The sequence below is a fragment of the Nelumbo lutea genome, chromosome 8 (genome assembly GCF_056320005.1).
Source record: "Nelumbo lutea isolate HS-2025 chromosome 8, American lotus-T2T, whole genome shotgun sequence".
Taxonomy (NCBI): domain Eukaryota; kingdom Viridiplantae; phylum Streptophyta; class Magnoliopsida; order Proteales; family Nelumbonaceae; genus Nelumbo; species Nelumbo lutea.
In genome coordinates this window covers 54,934,297-54,955,688 of record NC_142691.1, presented here as the reverse complement: position 1 = coordinate 54,955,688, position 21,392 = coordinate 54,934,297, and the positions used below count along the sequence as shown (strand labels likewise).

General features: G+C 36.0%; 2 protein-coding genes across 2 annotated transcripts; both read left to right on the top strand.

Moving 5' to 3' along the window:
* The first annotated feature begins 1,478 nt into the window (after positions 1 to 1,478).
* LOC148844249 (uncharacterized) lies at positions 1,479 to 2,816 on the top strand. Its single transcript, XM_088959522.1, has one exon. It carries the CDS (start codon positions 1,479 to 1,481, stop codon positions 2,814 to 2,816), a length of 1,338 nt encoding a protein of 445 aa, XP_088815648.1.
* Positions 2,817 to 11,039: 8,223 nt separating this feature from the next.
* On the top strand, positions 11,040 to 12,398 carry LOC148844248 (uncharacterized). The gene has a single exon (XM_088959521.1). It carries the CDS (start codon positions 11,040 to 11,042, stop codon positions 12,396 to 12,398), a length of 1,359 nt encoding a protein of 452 aa, XP_088815647.1.
* The last annotated feature ends 8,994 nt before the right edge of the window (positions 12,399 to 21,392 follow it).

The window sequence follows — 21,392 nt, the reverse complement described above, 5'->3', positions numbered from 1 at the left end:
AGACAGTGTCTTCAGACGCGCTTCAGAACTTCTCCTTCAAAGTTACAGTGACCCCATCTTCTCCAACATATTCTCTATATGTAACTACGATATTATGTGGATAAACGTGGGCAGAGTTTATGTGAATAAGAGATCCGGACACTTTGAGAACCCAAATACGCAATCTAAGTGGAAAGTTGTAGTTATTAAGCTTAACTTATTTTTTGAAAAAAAAATGAAAAGAACAACTCAAAAAACAAATCTAAAGGCAGCAAAGTGCGCTCTCAGATGTGTCATATATAACACTATTCAGTCTAATGCGAGGAATTTGTTTAGTTAACTTAAAAGTTAAAAGTTAAGAATTTCTTTTAGGGGTAATTTAGTAAATCTCTATTTGTATTGATAGAACACAAGGGTTAAAATAGGTATTTTAAGAATTAATGCATTAGGCCAGCCTTTTCCGTTTGTAACAATGATGGAAGTGAGTAACTGTAGAGAGGTTTTTAAATTTTACCTAAATTTCTATAATTGTTCGAAAGACCAAATAGAAAGCAAACCCAAAATTCCTAATCAAATCCAATGTTTTAAAAACAAATTCAGAGGCCCTTTTGCCTTTGGGTTGCGAGTCAAGTTCGACCATTTGAGTCGAATGGGTTAGACCATGCCACGTAATATGTGCGTAGGTATGTATAAATATGTATTTTATATAAAAAATATAATTATTTTTAGATGTGTATATATATTATTTTATATTTAATTATAATTTTAATTCAATTTTTAATTTTTTATTTATAAAATATGCAAAATATGATTTGAGACCTAAAAATATTAAAAACATATTGATCTAAAAATATGTTCCAATATGAAAGAAAAAACACTCTAAGCAGAAAATTATGACATTTGAAAGTTTATATATATTGAATATGCAACATATGACCGAATGACCAGATCAGACTGTCTTTAACGAAATCAATGATTTTTGAACAAATGACGGATGATTATAACATAACGTTCAAGCGGGTCGAATCATCTACATGCTTCCAGATTCAGACGAATAGCTGAGGTGTTTTTTCAACCACGGTCGCAGGTAGTAATGTAATGAGATCTCCCTGCAAAACCCCGAGCGTCAGATTCTAGATGTTTCTCGCCTCCGTCTGCGTATTGGTCGCATCTCATTCTATTCTCGTATCATAAACATTTATTTCCCTTTGAATGAAGAAGCATCGAATTAAAATTTCTAGAACGTTCGAAATCAAAATTCATAATTCCCACTTCCCAGTCGAATCATCCACATGCTTCTACATATTTCTCGGCCCCCAAATGAAACTTGCAGAATCCTCCCCTCCCCCCACATGTCATACACCTATAAATAGATGGTCAGATGGATGGATAGTTCATTAACGATTAATCAACCAATAGCGTTCGAAGCACTTGCGAAATCTCTTCTTTGAATCTCACTTCCCTTCAATTTCTTTCAGCAATCAATCAATCCATCAATAATGGAGAACCCCTTATTTAGGAACTACTGGAGCTCAACTCACCCTCGCTACTACTCGCCGAATCCCCGCATCATCCCCGTTCGGCATCACATGAAGTCCCCGTCTACAAACGTCATCTCTATTCCAATTCGCTTCGTATCGAAGGAGAAACGACCGGCTGCTGCTTTGAAGATTCAGAGCTGTTTCCGAGGATTCTTGGTTAGAAAGAGCGTGAAAAAAATTGTTGAGATTAAGAAAGAGGCAGATGAAGTTGAACAGCGGATTTCGAAGAGGGAGGCGGTGGATTTAATTCGCACGGATGCGAAGGAGCGGTTGAGAGTGAATGAGACTCTAATGGCTTTGCTTTTTCGGCTGGATTCAGTTCGGGGCGTTGATTCTGGGGTTAGGGAGTGCCGGAAGAAGGTTATCAGGAAGGCTATTGCCTTGCAGGAGAAGGTGGATGCCATTGTCGCCGGTAATCAGGCTGCCACTGTGGTGGATGGTGTTGGCTCCGATGGTCAGATTCTAGGAGGGGACGACGGCGTCGATTCTTCTTCAGGTATATCCGAAACTTTTGCTGGCGATGGTGATCGATCCCTAGACCTCAGAGAATCAACCGATTCTTCTGACCGATGTGAAGCCACTGTTTCTCAAGCCCTAGAAATCGAGCATCCTGGTAGTTCTTTATATGATAGCAGAATCTCGTGCAATTCTAATGATCAAACCCTAGAAATAGGGGATTCGTATATGATTGATTCAGCGGACCGTGAACAACAATCGGAAGATACAATCCAAACTTTAGCATTGCGAGTTGGACCCGAAGAGAATTGTGATGCCCATGTTGAAACCCAAGATGCTGAAAGAGAAGCTTCTGGTTCTGGTTCAGTAGAAACCCTACCAGATATTTACGCAACACCTTTAGCAGGTGGAGCTGTTACTGAAGAGACCACAGAAACAGAGAAGCCGAAGGAATCATCTGAGAAATCTCACGATAGCTTGATCAAAGAAGGTAAAGAAGGAAGGACAGAGAAGGAAGTGAATGGCATGGAAATCCAGCAATATGAAACGAAGCCAGAAGAGAAGGAAAATAGGGAAGAGGATGCTAGCAACAGAAAATTGATGGAAAGGATGATTGAAGACAATGGCAGGTTGATGCAATTGATGACGGAGCTATATGAGAGAAACCATGAGCAGAGCCGGCTAATAAACTCGTTGACGCAGAGGGTTCAGCAGCTTGAGAAGGTCTTCATGTGTGAGAGATTGAAGCGCAATAAGAGGCAGGCAGCGGGCGCGGTTGAGAGACATGATACCGCACCTGGCACTAGAAAACAGGGGAGTGAGAAGAGGAAACCCTATTGAGCACCAGAACTATCAATTATAGAGAATTATGTGTTCTGGCTGTTTTTTTTTTTTTTTCTTTGATCTTAGAACTGTGTAATCCATTACCATTCTGTTGGAGTTAGAGCCAATGCCAGACACAAGTTATGCGACTGTTAGACGTTTCTAAAGCCTTAAAAGATTCTCTTGTGGCTACTTGTCTTAATTAATTGACAGTTTTACTTTTTTAATCGTTAAGTAATTTTCTTTTTGTTGATATCCATTCAATATTACTGGTATCAGAATTACGCACATTGAACTCTTGCTTCAAGATTAGTCAATTAATTCTGAATGTCTCAAGTAGGCTAGTCTATGTAAATCTATTTTGCCAAAAAAAAAAAAAAAAAACAAAGAACATTTAAATCTATATCAGTGCAAGTATATCACAAAAACATCCCATGTAGTTTTGAATTTTGAACTTATATTATTAGAATGTAAAAGGTTGAACTAATGCACTAAATTTTCTTTTCAGAACTACTCATTTTACCCTTATGTCTGTCAAATTGAAAAGAGTAATAAAATAATTTTACTCTCCAAAAGCATTACTCTACTGAACTCAAGAAGGGTAAATTTTTGAATAATAAGTTGCAAGGGTAATTTCATAACTTTGAAAGGTAACTGTAGGTTCTTTTTTAAAACTACAGGAGACGTACTTGTAAGGGGAGGATTTTATATTTTACCTTTTTTTGAACACTTTAAAGTCTCGGTTACATGCATTTATCAAAAAAGGATGTTTGTAAGTTGCAGAAAATACTCCCATTATAACACACCACTTTCCATTCACTATGTACAGGAATTTGTCTTCAAGCAATCTTATGGGCCCTTCTCGATTGAACTATCCTCAATTGGAATTTTGGACAGTGGGTATAAATTATTGATTTAGAATATTCTTATGATCTGCTACCTTTGAAATTTGTTTAATTTCAGAGGACATATATTTATAAATAAATAAGTATACATATAATTTATAAATATGTCTGCAATTCTTTTTATATCATTTATTTTTTTTATTAATCACTTCTAATCAATGCTGTTGGTGGTTTCCTATATACATGATGAAACCATTTTAGTCTACCCTCTCTCGTTTTATCACCTATCGGAGTTACTCTTAGGTATCAATGAATGAATTCATTCTTGATCTCATCCTTTCTAATTCTTCAATTTATTCATCTTAAAATTCACATTTTTGTCACTCATTTTTTTTAACATGCTATTTCTTGACTACCCAACATTTTGCTTTATACCTTACAATTGTTTTATAATATTTCCTTTTAATCTAAATAATATTTTCCTATTACACAAAAGTTCAAATACATCTCTCCATTTTGCTCAATCTACCCAAGCTCTTTGAATGGCATTCTCTTCAGTTTCTCCCTTGTTAAGAACTATTGAACCAGTCATATTAAGTTATCTTTTGGTCTCCAATCCCAGGTGTATCCAGATTTACTCTCCTATTATTATTTAATTCACATGTCATATACTCTATTTTTGTGGGCTGAATAGAATTGGAAATGGAATCTATTTGTTCAAATTTGACCTTAAGCGTGATATTATAATTGGGGGTGGGTGGGTTAAGGGAAAGGGGCAGGGGTAACCCCATGAAAAAAAAAAAGAAAAAAAAAAAGGTAAATGTAGTCCTCACCTAAATAACTGAATATGAATATATATACATCTATTTCATACAATGTTGGGCAGGTTTGGGTAAGGTCAGACCGAGTTCAAGTTGGCCTCAGGTTACCTGAGGCATCAACCAAGCCCAACCCAAGTTTAGTGAATCCCAACTTTTCTACCCCAGGTCCAGATCCCAAAAATTCAAGGGAGAATGATGGTTCAGCCCAGGGTGAATTTGGAATTGATGCTAATTCATGGGGCATTGGTGTATAGAATGGGGGTTTTTGATATTTTGAATGTTTATAGATTTGTAATAAAATTCAGAAATCTGTATTGGGTCTTGTCTGTACTTTTCCAAAAATTCAAACCCAATCCATGCAAAACCTCAGGTTAGGAAGGGTCAGACACCCAATTTGCAGCGCCAATGTTGGGGGAGCTTTAGCAGCCAAGACTTTTAAAAACATTATGGGAATTCTGCTTCATAGAGACAAGATTCAACAATACGCATCAAAATGCTACCTCCAGAACTTGTTACTGAGAGATTGATTTCAGTAGTAGTCAAACTTTCAGCACTCCAATTGACATTGTGTATTCTAAAGAAGAATGAAACGACAGAAAAGAGGAGCATTAACTCAGATCGGTTGTTTTGTAGTTTTGAAAGTTTAGAACAAAAATATATACATCAACTAGCATTGACAGCGTTTGTTGTTTAAACTCTAACATAGCACTTGTAGAGCTTATCATCATGGGTTGGATCAATAGAGAATGTGTATATTATTCACCAAAAGCATGAAGTACAAGGTAATAGATGATGGTTCATGTTTGATTTCTGGACACCATGGTGCGACTCCATAGGAAGCAACTCAAATCAGGTTGGACATAGTTGACAAAAACCCTAGTCCAATGTGTTAAAACTTCCACCAGAGCCTTGCCAACCTGATCTTCAACTCAAGGTTCTATATTCTAAGTTTCTAACCCAACCCAACCAAACAACGAAATCAGGTTGAAATTGCACCTACCAAATTTACATAAATATGCACAAATGGGTGCCACTACAACCATACAAGCACATATATCATACATGCAAATGATTGGGTAAATTACAGATCCCCTGTATTTTAGGAAAAGTTTACTGAGTTTCTCTGTTTCTGAAAACTGTTTATGGCCTCCCCTATTGTCCTGCCATTATCTTGTCAACGGAAAATGCAAAATGACAAAAAATGCCCTGATGCCCAGTTGGCAAGAAAAATTAGATAAATTGAAAATACACTTTGCCCAAACAAAATAAGCGAAAATGTTCAATGTTGAACAAGAATGAGTAAGAGTCTATGATTGGTCCCGAGTGCTGATGAAGAAAACCTATTGCCAATGCAACAAGAAGACCACCGTTGCCCAAACATGCCCCAACGGGAACTTTCAAAAAACATTTAAGTTACATGATGAGGTATTCTTAGATTCATTTGATGGACTCTAAGAAAAAGGGAGGTAAGTTCATAAATGATAAAGAATAACTCGAACATTTTTCAAAACACACACAAGTTGTAGTATGTACGTGTTTGCGTGCAAACATACTGATGAGGAGGAGTAATTTGGTCTTCTCAGTCAAATAACGACACATGGCCTTCAGTTGATACCTCAGGAAGTCAGTAAACCAGAGCACCTTTCCCAAGCCGACCTCCACCTTGGTAAGACTGAACTAATAGATCCCATAAGATTATAGTGAGCTAACCTAGGAGCCAGTCGAGCTATAGAGATTCAAGGCGACTTGCGAGGGAGAGCTTGCTAACCACCCCCTGCAATGTGCCGACATCTCAACCGTTAGAACAGTCCACCGTGTTGCGCGCCATGACTTTACTCAAGTAGACTGTAACCTCTGTGAAGATCTCGCAACTGGTACATTAACGTGCCAGATAAAATGGAAACAGCTCCGCAGGGTGTTCAGGCCCGTTACCCTAAAGGCCTTGACCCTTGGGACCTATAAAAAGAACCCGATCCCACTTGAAAAGGTATGCGGATTAAACACTCTAAAGCTCTTTCAATTTCTCAAAAACTCCTAAACATCTTCTGACTTGATTTAACCATCGAAATGCCCTCCCTGAGTAAAAGACACCGGGCACTACAAATTTCATTTGCATTAGTTTGGTTGTACTGCAAATTTCATTTGCATTAGCATAAATACATGGGAGTGCAAAAAGGATGAGTGTAAACTCTTGGACTACTATTGCTTCAAATTTGATTTTGCCTTATTTTTGTGAGAAGTAAAATGATGTGGTCCCCACCTTATGTGCAAAAGAATAGAGATAGGAAGTAGGTTATTACTTTGAGAGTGAGGGAAAAAGCAAGATGATATGGTGGTCCCCGCTCTATAAGAAAGAGCACTGAAGTATGAGAGAGGTGGTGCAAATTTTGCATCAGATTGTGAGATGCAAAATCTGCATTAATTGCCAGTAAATGCAAACGAGACAAGACTAGAAATTTTTTATTAGATATGAGTGCAAATCAAAATTATAAACAAATATAAATAAAATTGAACAAAGTGCAAAATTTTTATCAGGTTCAAATCTGCATTGCAATCAAAAATAGCAAAATAGACTTTAGCAAAAAGAATTTTAAGAAGAGTTTTCTATCAAGAATTTCCAAAAATAAATCAAAGAATGAATTTCAAGAAGATAACAACACATGCAAAAGAAGGCAACGGCCGCAACATCTAAAGGAACTAATAAAATAACCAATAAATCATCAAGATCAGCAAAAAACAGCCTAAGATTCAGATGGGCAATTAGAAATTAAACGTGAATGTGAGAAACAAACAAGAAGGTTCACATCTTACTTGATTAAAAGAAACATCAATTCTTGAACCTAACATTTAATTTCTTGCCACACTTAATCACTATCTTCTACCAATGTTTACAAACAATTATGTATAAAAAAGAAGAGATCAATCAACACTAAGATTTGTTTCATTTCCAACCCAACTATGAGTTGGAATTAGAAAAATAAACGTGGTGGTCCGAGGAATATAAGTGTTGCTCATCATTAAGTTGGCATTTGATGAACTTTTGAAACAAGAGCTGAAAGTAGAATGCTAAAGATTACAAATTTAAGAATGTTCATTTGGAATTTCAAACTTAAGTGTTGATGTCCTGGGTGCAGTGGCTCATCCCACCTCGGTGGATCTTGCTTTTGACCAACCAACAACAACAAACTGTTCTAGGTCCTTTGGAGGTACCAGTTGAAGACTCAGTTTTGGCCAATGAAGATGCCCAGCCCCAACGAGTCCCCCCTTCCCAGATCAACGATGTAGTGGAGAGCACATTGATCATTTATTGGCTTTTCGAAGTTTTCTTGGTGTTTCTTTGTTTGAAGGTCAAGAAATATCCCAAGTACCTGCGTGGATGAATTCCAAGGAGACCTCAGTATTTAAAACCCAGGGAGTGAGGTAGTGATTTCTCTCACAGCTCTATTGACAGTAGAGGTGTCTTACGGGTAGAAGAAGGTATAAGGAAAAGGTGCATCTCTATGCTTTACCTGGGGTAGGCATTTTGATGCTTAAGTCAGCGATGTGGACATTTTAAAGATAGCTAAAATGCTAGAGAGTTAGAGAGCTGCGAGAGCTAAGTTGTGCATACTTTCTGAGGTCGGAAGTGATACCTTTATATAGGCATTGTTTGGCATGGTCTTCACGCACCGCGTCTGAGATCTCCGGGAAGATGTGGTTGGCCAGTCCGAAATCCTCAGAGGTAGTGGCGCACATAGAAAATGCTTTGTGCCTTATTTGGTTTCCTCTGAAACATTCGATTCGGGAGCCAACTTCTGAAAGACTCGGGAGTAATAGGATGCACACCCAGAGGAGGTCGGTGGGCACGTCTTGCAGGTCGCCACTTGGACTGATAGGGACGAGGTACAATAAGTCAACCCTAGACAAGGTGCTCCTAACTGCCTTATCCAAGTGCTTGAGTTGTGTATGAGGTCACTAGTTGGGACTCCATCAAGTTGGTAGAGGTAAGTCGCCAGTTGGGTCTCTAGTAGGTTGACAGCTAGGTTTCCATCATTTTGACTAAGGCAAGTCATCGCCCTCATGGTGCCAGAGTGTTGTCCAACCAATCTGAGATGCCACATGTCATGATGTTGGTGGAGGGTCAAATCTGCCATCATCACCAATAAACCCATTATAGGGAGGGAAAACCCAAATTTTCTCTCACTCCTTTCCCTCCCTCCCTTTCACACTTTGTTAGCAATCACTAACTTCTCCAACCACCATTCCCCTCCAAACTTTTAGAGTCAAACTACCACCACTTCACTAAAGCCTCTTGACATAAAAAAACAAAAACAAAAAATGTTTTTGGTCATATCATGAAAATTGACAAGTGAGAAACCTCGATGACAAACTTCATAGACCTAGTGTCATAATAAGAATGTATATCATTTTTTTTGGTAATGGGATAGGAATGCATACCAATAAAGGGAGCTATCTAGTCAGATATCACATTCTCGTACTAGCATAAAAGCATTTCCCTTTAAATGAAGAAGTATCAAGTTAGAATTTCTAAGGTAAAATATAAAAACCTCCATTGAGTGTGAATTCCAACAAGCTCATGGCCAGCTCAAAGAGATGAAGTCGCTACTCTTTTTTTAGAGGAAATGGGCCCTCATTTTTATATTTGAAAAACTCAATTTAAGTCTCTAATAGTGATCCCATTTTTCATGGAAAAGACACACGATTAAGACATTTCAAGTCCCAAGGATTGGGAGAGGGAAAGTATTAGGCACCCCTCTCTCCAAGATGCTCTACCAGTCCAATACGAGAGTTATTCAGCTTTAATTTCTTTTGGAGAAAAACAGAAATGGTTGCAGGAATTCCCTAAATCTGGAAGAACATGCTTTCAACTTCTCCTATAGCTGAATTTGAGGTGATGTTATCAGGTCTTAGGTACTGATTTTCCTAAGACACTCGCCTCTCTACCTCTATTCTCAATCAAGAAGAAATTGAAAATGATGGTTCTCCAACATTTCAGAACCTCGAGCAACCTAGAAAAACTAAAAAAGACTTATCTTTTGTATGTACCTTGTTAAAGGTTTTCCAACAGCTAGAGATGAGATAAAATGAAGTTTAAATGGGTTCTTGAGCTAGGGAGTGTTTCTAACTGCAACAACTTCCGCTTGAAAATGGAGGAAATGAGTTTAAAATCTAAGGTTCAGCTACAATGCCTAGGATTCAACAGAGAATTTTGGGGATAAAATTTGGTAGGTTGGAACTTTTGAATGTCTCGAGTCTAATGAAAGTGGTGGATCTTTGATCAGAGGTGTAGATTGACTAATTTGGTTTAGGTCTAGGTTTTAGCTAATTGTTTATCAACTAACGAGAAGGCTTGAAATGGAATCTTACTTTTTCAGCGGTCATGAAATTTGACGTGCTGAGGTTTCTTGGGTCTCCAAACACAATGTTAAGGTCTGATTGGTCATATGAAGTTGGGAAGATGGATGGTAAAATCAAATTAATGAGATTTGCTAAAATTGGATCTAAGCTTGATGATTGGTCAAAAGGGTGAATTTTGAGTTACAATTTGGTGGGTAGGCATGGATTAAGGAGAGGAGTCAAATGGATGGTTCTGATCTGAGAAAGATATGGTCGATCTTAGTAATCGTTCAAGGACATCAAAATAAGGAGTTTTTGTGGTTGATTATTGTAAATTTTCGGTGGGATTCACTAGTTGATTGCTTCCTAGTGATCTTAAGGTGATGGGTGTGTTGCATTTGATTTTGAGAAGTTTGAGTTTGAATATCGCATATATCAGGGTCATTTGCAAGGGAGTTGGCTTGATAAACAGTGGATCTTTGGAGTTTAGTCATGAAAATTGATATTAATTAAGTTATAGTTTTTCCAAATCTGTAGATGATGTTTGATCAATGTTTTTATTTATCCTATGAATTGTGAAAAATGAAGACATTTCGAGTTTTGGAAAGATTAAATTGATCTAGTTGTGCTTCCAAATTTTTTATGTCTAAGATAATAATCGAATTAATTTATGATTCATTGATGCATGAACACCAAATTTGATATTTCATGCAACGGGCATTTGTTGAAATGGCTAGGTGGATTAGACGTAGCATCGCATTGTTTAGAACGGCCACGGTCCAAATATCCCCATCATCAGATCTCCTTAAAAAACCTCGAGCGTCAGATTCTAGATGCTTCTCGGCTCCAACTGCCTATCTGGTCGCATCTCATTCTATTCTCGTATCATAAACATAAAATTCCACGTACTACGTACGGCATAAAAGGCATTTATTTCCCTTTGAATTTGAATGAAGAAGCACCGAATTAAAATTTCTAGAACGTTCGACATCAAAATTAATAATTCCCACTTCCTCCTAGAATCATCCACATGCTTCTACATATTTCTCGGCCCCCAAACCCAAATGAAATTTGCAGAATCCTCCCCCTCATGTCATACGCTTCTTATAAATAGATGGTCTGATGAATGGATATTCCATTAACGATTAACGAAACAATAGCGTTCAAAGCACTCGCGAAATCTCTTCTTTGGATCTCACTTCCCAATTCAATTTCTTTCAACAATCAATCAATCATTAATGGAGAACCCCTTCTTTAGGAACTACTGGAGCTCAACTCACCCTCGCTACTGCTCGCCCAATCTCCGCATCATCCCCGTCTCGCATCACATGAAGTCCCCGTCTACGAACGTCATCTCTATTCCGATATGCTTTGTGTCGGAGGAGAAACGACCGGCTGCTGCTTTGAAGATTCAGAAGTGTTTTCAGGGATTCTTAATTAGAAAGAGCGTGAAGAAAATTGTTGAGATTAAGAAAGAGGTAGATGAAATTGAACAACGGATTTCGAGAAGGAAGACGGTGGATTTAATTCGTACGGATGCGAAAGAGCGGTTGAGAGTGAACGAGACTCTAATGGCTTTGCTTTTTCGGTTGGATTCAGTTCGAGGCGTTTATTCTGGGGTTAGGGAATGCCGGAAAAAGGTTATCAGAAAGGCTATTGCCTTGCAGGAGAAGGTGGATGCCATTGTTGCCCGTGATCAGGCTGCCACTGTGGTGGATGGTGTTGGCTCCAATGGTCAGATTCTAGGAGGGGACGACGGCGTCGGTTCTTCAGGTACATCCGAAACTTTTGCTGGCGATGGTGATCGATCTCTGGACCTCAGAGAATCAACCGATTCTTGTGACCGATGTGAACCCACTGTTTCTCAAGCCCTAGAAATCGAGCATCCTGCTAGTTCTTTATACGATAGCAGAATCTTGTGCAATTCTAATGATCAAACCCTAGAAATAGGGGATTCATATATGATTTATTCAGCGGACCGTGAACAACAATCGGAAGATACAATCCAAACTTTAGCATTGCGAGTTGGACCGGAAGAGAATTGTGATGCCCAAGTTGAAACCCAAGATGCTGAAAGAGAAACTTCTGGTTCTGGTTCAGTAGAAACCCTACAAGATATTTACCCAACACCTTTAGCAGGTGGAGATGTAACTGAAGAAACCATAGAAACAGAGAAGCCGAAGGAATCTTCTGAGAAATCTCACGAGAGCTTGATCAAAGAAGGTAAAGAAGGAAGGACAGAGAAGGAAGTGAATGACATGGAAATCCAGCAATATGAAGCGAAGTCGGAAGGTTGTGTGACTATAGACGAGAAGGAAAATAGGGAAGAGAATGTTAGCAACAGAAAAATGATGGAAAGGATGATTGAAGATAATGGCAGGTTGATGGAGTTGATGACGGAGCTATTTGAGAGAAACGCTGAGCAGAGCCGGCTAATGAACTCGTTGACGCAGAGGGTTCAGCAGCTTGAGAAGGCCTTCATGTGTGAGAGATTGAAGCGCAAGAAGACTAGAGGAGGCAGGCAGCGGGCGCAGTTGAGAGACATGATACCGCACCTGGCGCTAGAAAACGGGAGTGAGAGGAGGAAACCCGATTGAGCACCAGAACTATTAGAGAATCATGTGTTCTTGTGGTAATTGTGGCTGTTAATTTTTTTTTCTTGGATCCTTGAACTGTGTAATCCATTACCATTCTGTTGGAGTTGGACAATGCCAGACCCAAACTATGTGAATTTTAGACGTTTCTAAAGCCTTATAAAATTCTCTTGTGACTACTCGTCTTAATTAATCGACAGTTTTACTTTTTAATAGTTCAGTAATTTTCTTTTTGTTAATATCCATTCAATATTACTGGTATCAGAATTACGCACCATTGAACTCTTGCTTCAAGATTAGTCAATTAATTTTGAATGTCTTAAGTAAAATGTCAACAGTTTTCAAGCAGGCTATACCGTGTAAATCTATTTTATCAAAAAAAAAATGTAAATCTATATGACTGGCTTGTAATTGTCCCTATCTTATTTGAAAATTGCATGACTACTACTATATGTAATAAAATTTTCAATTTTTAATTGTTTTTATAACATTTGAAAATTACAAGACTAAGACAAACCTTCTTATTTAATTGACTTTAAGGCATTCAAGAATTATAGGAATAATGCCTCTATGATATTTGAAAATTACAGTAATACCATATAAAATTATTTACTATTATACCATCCTACAAAATAAAATGTCATCCCTCCTCTCTAGCTTAATTCTCTCTCCTCCTATTCTTTATCTTAATTGTTATTTATTCATTTATTTTTTTATTATTATCTAAGTTTATTTATTTAATAAAATTAAATAAGTTATTTTAAATCAATAAAATAAAAGAGAATTGACACTGAGATAAAGATTTTAATAGACATTTATCTATTTATTTATTTTAGGATAAATTTTTTAAATTACCCCTTATGGTTTAGCTAATTGACTAAGTGTACATTTGATGTTTAAAAATTGGCAAACTCTTCCTCTATTGTTTCTGACAATTGACTAATATTTCTCTTACCATTAACATCCGTTTATTATTTGTCAAAACCGGTATACATGTGAGACCATGTGATGTTTAAATTTTTTTAAACCCAATGTTAGCTCTCCTTCGTCTCGAATTCATTTTCTAGATAACCGGAAAAACACTATTGTGGTCTTGGACACACTAGCGCACGTAAATAGAGAAGAAAGCCCTGAATAAAATTGCTCTTATGAGAACGATAATGATGATGGCCATGGAGGCGTTAAATTTCCCGTACGGTTGTTGATTCATATTGATGGACTGTGTAGATACCAATGGAACCGACAACGAGAGTAGTAGAAGGAGAAAGTGGAGGTGAGGGATTCCATGGTCCGTTGGTTGATTAGAACTAAGTCGGTGGAGGATCCAGCAGCAGCCATGAGTGGTGGTGTTGTCTTCCTTTGGCGGCGGCGGCCGTGAGTGATGGTGTCATTCCGCTAGTTGATTAGAACCGAATAGGTGGAGGATCTAGCGGCAGCTATGAGTGGTGGTGTCATCTTCCTTCGGTAGCGGTGACCATGAGTGGTGGTGTCATCTTCCTTCGTGATTAGTGTATAATAATAAAAGTGATTTTTCAAACGTGGAACTGTTGCTCCTGCTCATACCCCAAACTCTCTTTTTTATATATGCATCTTCTCCTTTTGCTTAGAAATGAAATAGAAATGAAAAAATGGTAATATCTTTTGCATTTATGTCTTGGATATTCAGTAACAAAGGCGCCAAATAGGGGAAGACGGCCTGGTTTCTCAATTCTCAGGGCTATTGCAAGCAAAGCTAGACTAGCCATCTCTCATTCTATTCTGTTTTCGGCAAGAAAGAGAGAGACACTGGGGGAGAAGCAGAGCTCTCTCGCTGGCTCATTCGCTCTAGATATGAAACGCAGTTGAGCCAAAGCTTCTTCAATGAAGTTAGTCTGTTGTTTCCAACAAGAAAGATAGAGAGACCTAGGGAGAACCAGAGCTAGAGATGTCTAAAACCTCCCCTAAGATGCCTCAACGGTCAGTTTGGGTTGCTCTTGATTATACGTTCCGCTAATTCTTCCACTAAGATTCAATCTGGGTTGCTCTTGTTGTCAATACTACCAAGATTCAATCTGGGTTGCTCTTTCCCCCTCTTCCTCTTCTATTTCTCCTTCTTCCTCTTCTCCTTCCTCCATCTTCATCTCTATTCACCAATGAAACCCTGTTGGTAGTGTGTAGTGGAATTCTACAGTTCATCCCTGTTCATCTCTATTGAAGATGATGGATGTAGATTAGAGCTGTACTTCCCATTTTTTTCTTGTTTTATTTTGAAAATTTAAAGAAGAAAAAAGGGTAAAAAAGTCTTTTTCGTCTTTCGTTAACCGATGCTAACGATAAGAGAAATATTAGTCAATTGTCAGAAACAGTAAGGGTAGAATTAGTCAATTTTCAAACAATAAGGGTACATTTAGTCAATTAGCTAAAACATAAGGGTTGTTTAAGAAACTTACCGTTTATTTTATTATTATAATCTAAGAATTTATTTAGTTAATAAAACTAAATAAATTATTTATAAATCAATAAAATAAAAGAAGTTTGACATTGCATTATTTACAAATCAATAAAATAAAATAGATTTGACATTGCAAGAAATATTTTAATAGACATTTATTTATTTATTGTACTAAACTATTTATTTTTTATTACATAAGCATTTACTTATTTAATAAAATGAAATAAATTATTTATAAATCAATAAAATAAAATATATCTAACATTGAGAGAAAGATTTTAATAGTCATTTATTTATTTTTTTATTAAATTATTTATTTATTTTATTTATTTTATTATTAGTATCTAAGCATTTATTTAGTTAATAAAAGTAAATAAATTATTTATAAATTAGTAAAATAAAGGAGATTTGATATTGAGAGAAATATTTCAATAGACTTTTATTTATTATTTTACTAAATTATTTATTTATTTAGAAATAATTTACTAACAAATTATTCTCTCCCCTTGAGCACAATATTTAGGTAGGGTTGTCAATGGGCCGGTTTCGACCCAATGAACCCAAATCGATTGGACCGGTTTTAGTTCTAGAAACTAGAACTAACAGGTTGATTCTTGGTCTTGATATAGGGTCCCAATTAATATAGATTTAGAATATATATATATATATAATGTATAATATATTAAATAAATAAATTATATATACTATACATACAATAGATATATAGAATTTTTAATATATATTATACATAAATATTTATTTTTTCATTTATTACAATTGGGTTTGTCGGGTCAAACCCGATTATCTCAAGAACTAACCGGTTTGATTTCAGTCCAAAAATTACAAACCCTATCGGGTTCGGGTCCAAATCCGAATCCTCGACATTTCATGTTGGATGGTTCTAATTGATTCTGACCTATTGAGATCGAGATGTGACATTTGCCTTTATATCAATCGTATATATTCAAGTCCAAGTTTGACTGTTTGAGCATGACCGGACCGTCGAGCCTAGATCTTGAGCACAAGCACGACCTCATATAGAGCCCGAAGCTCGACCAAAAAATTAAGAAAAAGAATTTGTATTCTTTATTTAACAACAAAATTGATTAATTTATATTAAATTGACTTCAAAAATAAAAAATTTAATTATTTATTTATTGTTTTATTTCATTAAATTGAATATATTATTATTCATAATTTTTATTTATTTAATTCAACATGCACCCAATATTTAGGATTGTTAATGGGTCGGGTTTGGTTCTAGATAACTTAGACTAGTCATGTCCTAATAATAAATGAATAGTTACTTATTTATTTTATTACAATAAATAATTGATTTATTTATTTTACAAAATTAAGTAAATTATTATCCATATATTTCTATTTATTTAATTTACTAAATTATTCAATTAGTTAATAACTTAGGGCTATCAATAGGTTATGTATGCATTGGGCAGAGGTGAAGGTAGGAAATTTTTATAAGGGGGGCTAAAATCTAAGTGGATTTGGGGGGGGTAATTTTGGGCTATCAATAGATTAGGTATAGGTTGGGCAGGAACACAGCTAGGAATTTTTTGAGGGGTGTCAAAATCTAAGTGGATTGAGGAGTAGAGGGAATAAATATAGATGGCCATTGGGGAGGGGGGGAGTGGGAATTTGTTGGGCCATAAGGGGGCCATGGCTCCTTAGGGGTCCCACTGTCTCCACCCCAGGGTTGGGATTAAACCCATTCATAGGCCACATTAGGCTTTGCCTTTATATCAATGGAACATATTCATGTTCAAGCCTGAGCATGACCGAACCATTGGGCCTAGATCTTGAGCCCAAGCTCGACCCCCATATGAAGCCCAAAGCCCAACTAGGAAATTGAGAAAAAAATATATTATGTATTCTTTATTTAACAATAAAGATGATTTTTTTATATTAAATTGACTTCAAAATTGAAAATTTTATTTATTTATTTATTATTTTATTAAATTAAATTAAATATATTACTATCCATAAATTTCTACTTATTTTAAGTAAATTCTTTTTCTAAAACCTATTAGGTAAAAAGTTTACCTTTTGCAAATTCATCTTTTCTTATACAATAATTTAGCTTTAAAAAGCCATTGCAACAAAGGGGCCCTCCACTAGTTTAAATTTTATAATGTTGGGTAAAATATAAAATCCTCCCCTGAGGTTTCACTATCACAAAAACCTCCCATGTAGTTTTGAAGTTTGAACTTTATTATTGTGAATGTAATACGTTGAATTGAACGAATGCATTAAATTTTCAAAAGTACTTATTTTAACCTTATATCTATCAATTCAGATGGAAATTTACTAAAATATCTTAAAAGAATTTTTAACTTTTAAATAAAAAATTACCAAAATCAAATTGAAAAGAGTAATAAAGTAATTTTACTCTCTAAAAACATTAATCTAGTGAAGTCAAGAAGGGTAAATGTTTGAATTATATTGAAAGATGCCCTAATAAGTTGCAAGGGCAATTTCATAACTTTGAAAGGTAACTGTAGGAGTGTAGGTTTTTTTTTTCAAACTACAGGGTACGGACTTGTAAGGGGAGGTTTTTAAATTTTACCCTTTTTTAAACACTTACAAGTCTTGGTTACATGCATTTATCAAAAAAGGATGCTTGTAAGTTGCAGAAAATACTCCCATTATAACACACCACTTTCCATTCACAATGTACGGGAATTTGTCTTCAAGCAATCTTATGGACCCGTCTCGATTGAATTATCCTCGATTGGCAATTTGGATAGTCGATATAAATTATTGATCTAGAATATTCTTATGATCTGCTACCTTTGAAATTTTTTTAATTTCAGAAGACATATATTTATAAATAAATAAATATACATATAATTTATAAATATGTCTATATTACATTTTATAATATTTTATATTATTATTTTTTAAATCGCTTCCAACCAAAACTGTTGTGGTCTCCTATATATATGATGAAACCATTTTAATCTATCCTCTCTCATTTTATCACCTATAGGAGTTGCTCTTAGGTGAATTCATTCCTGATCTCATCCTTTCTTATTTTTCAACTTATCCAATTTAGAATTCACATTTTTGTCACTCATTTTTTTAACATGTTATTTCTTGACTACCAAACATTTTGCTCTATACAACATAGCTGGTCCTACAATTGTTTTATAAAATTTCCTATTAATTTAAGTTGTGTTTTCCTATTACACAAAAAGTTCAAATGCACCTCCATTTTGCTCAACCTACCCTAATTCTTTTAATGGCATTCATTCTCTTCAGTTTCTCCCTTGTTAAGAACTATTGAACCAAAGGTCACATTGAGTTATCCCTTGGCCTCCAATCCTAGGAGTATCCAGATTTACTCTCCTATTATTATTTAATTCACATGTCATATACTCTATTTTTGAGGGCTGAGTAGAATTGGAAATGGAAACTATTTGTTCAAATTTGATCTTAAGGGTGATATTATAATTGGGTAAGATGGATCCACTCTTATCTGATCTGATATTATACTACAAATTATAGGTACAAGATTCAAAGAAGTTATATTAAATTCATTTTGTCCATGGCATATATTATGAAAGCTATTTTTAGTTTATATAATTAATTATTCTCGATCATATTAATTCAAATGTAAATGAATCAAATTTAGATCTACCTAATCATTCAATTCATCCGTTTGTAGCCCTTTCCACGCAAAACCTCACTCATATAAGACACAAATGCGGACATGAATTTCCGAGTTCTGAATGCATACTTTCATCTACACTGTTAACTGAATTAAATTTGAAAGAAAGTCAAAGTTGAGATTCAATAATGTTCAAACTAAACATCGTGTACCAATATCTAGGCTAATGATGTAGCCTTCAATTCCGAAACATTTTGACCAAAGTTCAAAGTATTGATATTGATATTCTATCGGGGCTTCGGATATGCCCCTACAGCAGGTTTTTGATCAATTCAGGGGGTAGACAGACCTTAAACCAGACCCTCTGAACCAGATTTAAAAAAAAAAACAAAAAACAAAAAACTATCGATACTGCCCAACATACACTATTAGGCATATCGGGCATATAGATATTTCGAGCATTGATTTTGACACAATTTACAGCAATGGTTTACTGTAGAGATTCCTAACAACTTAATTATGAACTTGGGGTTTAGATACTTCAAAATACTAAGTATATGAACTATAAAACACATTAAAAATGTGCAATGGACTGGTTTATATCCGTAGTCCGTAGTTCATGACACTAGTACTAATAATGGGTGTGCAACTGCTGGTGATTTTGACACTTTTTACGTCCTTTCAAAACAGTAAATCTGTGTTTGGTTGCAGTGCAATTTTATTTGCACTAATACTATATGGAGTGCAAATGAAAAAAAATTGTAAATTTTAGTTTAATTTTGTTTTGGATTTTACTTTATTCAACGAAGTAAGATAAAACTTGAAATAAAAATAAATCAAAATTTGCAGCCATATCATTACGACTACCATAATTTTGCATCAATGCAAATGAATTTACACTGCAACCAAACACAGCCTAAGGGATACCATATTACCATATTCAGTAGATTCAGTGGATGAAGAAAAAACAGGGTTTGGTACATTAATCGCTTTTAGTAGGTAGCAAAGTGTTGTCCAAGAGAAGATGATGAGAGGACTGATGGCAAACTATCGAAATTCGAAATTTTTCAATAAAAAATAAAACGAGATGGGACCTTCTGGTTGCACAAGTGAAAGCCACCTGTTATTTTAACGAAACTGATTGTGAATAAAACATATATTTAGGTTCAGTTTGTTTGCAGTGCAAATTTTATTCGCATTAGTGCAAACGCAGGGAGGTGCAATTGGCTAGTGTAAATTCTCGTTTACTTTCACTTCAGATTTGGCATATACTTGTTTGTTTGTAAAAACTGAAAAAGTAAAGATTGTAAACGATGTAGTCCTCACCTAAATAACTGACATACAATGTTGGGCAGGTTTGGCTAAGGTCAGACCGAGCTCAAGTTGGCCTCAGGTTACCTGAGATTCAACCAAGCCCAACCCAAGTTTAGTGAAGCCCAACTTTTCTGCCCCAGGCCCAGATGCCAAAAATTCAAGCCCAACCCATGCAAAATCTCAGGTTAAGAAGGGTCGGGTTGGGCCACCCAATTTGCAGCGCCAATGTTGGGGGAGCTTTAGCAGCCAAGACTTTTAAAAACATTATGGGAATTCTGCTTCATAGAGAAGATTCAACAATAAGCATCAAAATGCTTCCTCCAGAACTTGTGACTCAGAGATTGATTTCAGTAGTAATCAATTTTTAAGCACTCCAATTGACATTGTGTGTTCTTAACAAAATGAAATGACAGAAAAGAAGAGCATTAACTCAGACTGGATGTTTTGTAGTTTTGAAAGTTTAGAACAAAAATATATACATCAACTAGCATTAACAGCGTTTGTTGTTTAAACTCTAACATAGCACTTCTAGAGCTTATCATCATGGGTTGGATCAATAGAGATTGTGTATTATTCACCAAAAGCATTAAGTACAAGGTAATAGATGGTTCAAGTTTGACTTCTGGAGGACCATGGTGCGACTCCTTGGGATGCAACTCAGATCAGGTTGGACATAGTTGATAAAAACCCTAGTCCTTGTTAAAACCTCCACCAGAGCCTTAGCCAACCTGATCTTTAACTCAAGGTTCTATAGTCTAAGTTTCTAACCCAATCCAACCAAACAACGAAATCAGGTTGAAATTGCATCTATCAAATTTACATAAATATGCACAAATAGATGCTACTACAACCATACAAGCACATATATACATGCAAATGATTCTAAATTTAACATACTGAACTCAGGTTGGGTTGGCTTACCCAATGAACAACCTTAACTCTAACCCAACGTCCCAACCAAACTCTAATATTGAGTTGGCAACTTTACAACCTTAACCATAACCCTATCTTCAAATGGACATTCTTCCTTTTTTATACCAGCATGGACCTTTTTTTTTCAAGCTTTTTTGGTGTCAGCAAACCAAGTTGTTCGCTCAATGACTCCATACATCTTGGGGAGATGTTCCTAGGGGTGTCAATTGGACTGGATTTGGTCCAATCCGATCCAGTCCAATGTGAGTCCATTAAAATGGACCAGGTCCAATCCAATCCAATGAATGTTTTGGGCCAATTTGGACTGGTCCAATTCAATGTCTAGACCGTCCAATCTATTCAAATTCATTTTGATTTAGATTGGTTTCAACCCAAACCCGGTTCATTGACACATATTCCTATCTTATATGGACCAGACATTGGCTTAATCCAACCCAATCTAATATAAATTTGGGAAAAGTACGAATACACATGATGCAGAACTCTGAATTCCAGCCACCCCCTACGACTAGCCCTCTTCCCCCCTATAAACCACATCCTGCCCGTGAATTTGGCATCAATTCACGATCAGGATGCATTCCCCCTGTACTTCGTGGCTAGTAAATTCTGAGCTGGGCTGATCGGTACTTCTCCCTATAAATTTGTTATGGATGGACCAGGTCCAATCTAATCTAATAAATATTTTGGACTG

Coding starts and splice junctions, on each gene's coding strand:
- LOC148844249 (XM_088959522.1), top strand. CDS start 1,479: ATGGAGAACCCCTTATTTAGGAACTACTGGAGCTCAACTCACCCTCGC.
- LOC148844248 (XM_088959521.1), top strand. CDS start 11,040: ATGGAGAACCCCTTCTTTAGGAACTACTGGAGCTCAACTCACCCTCGC.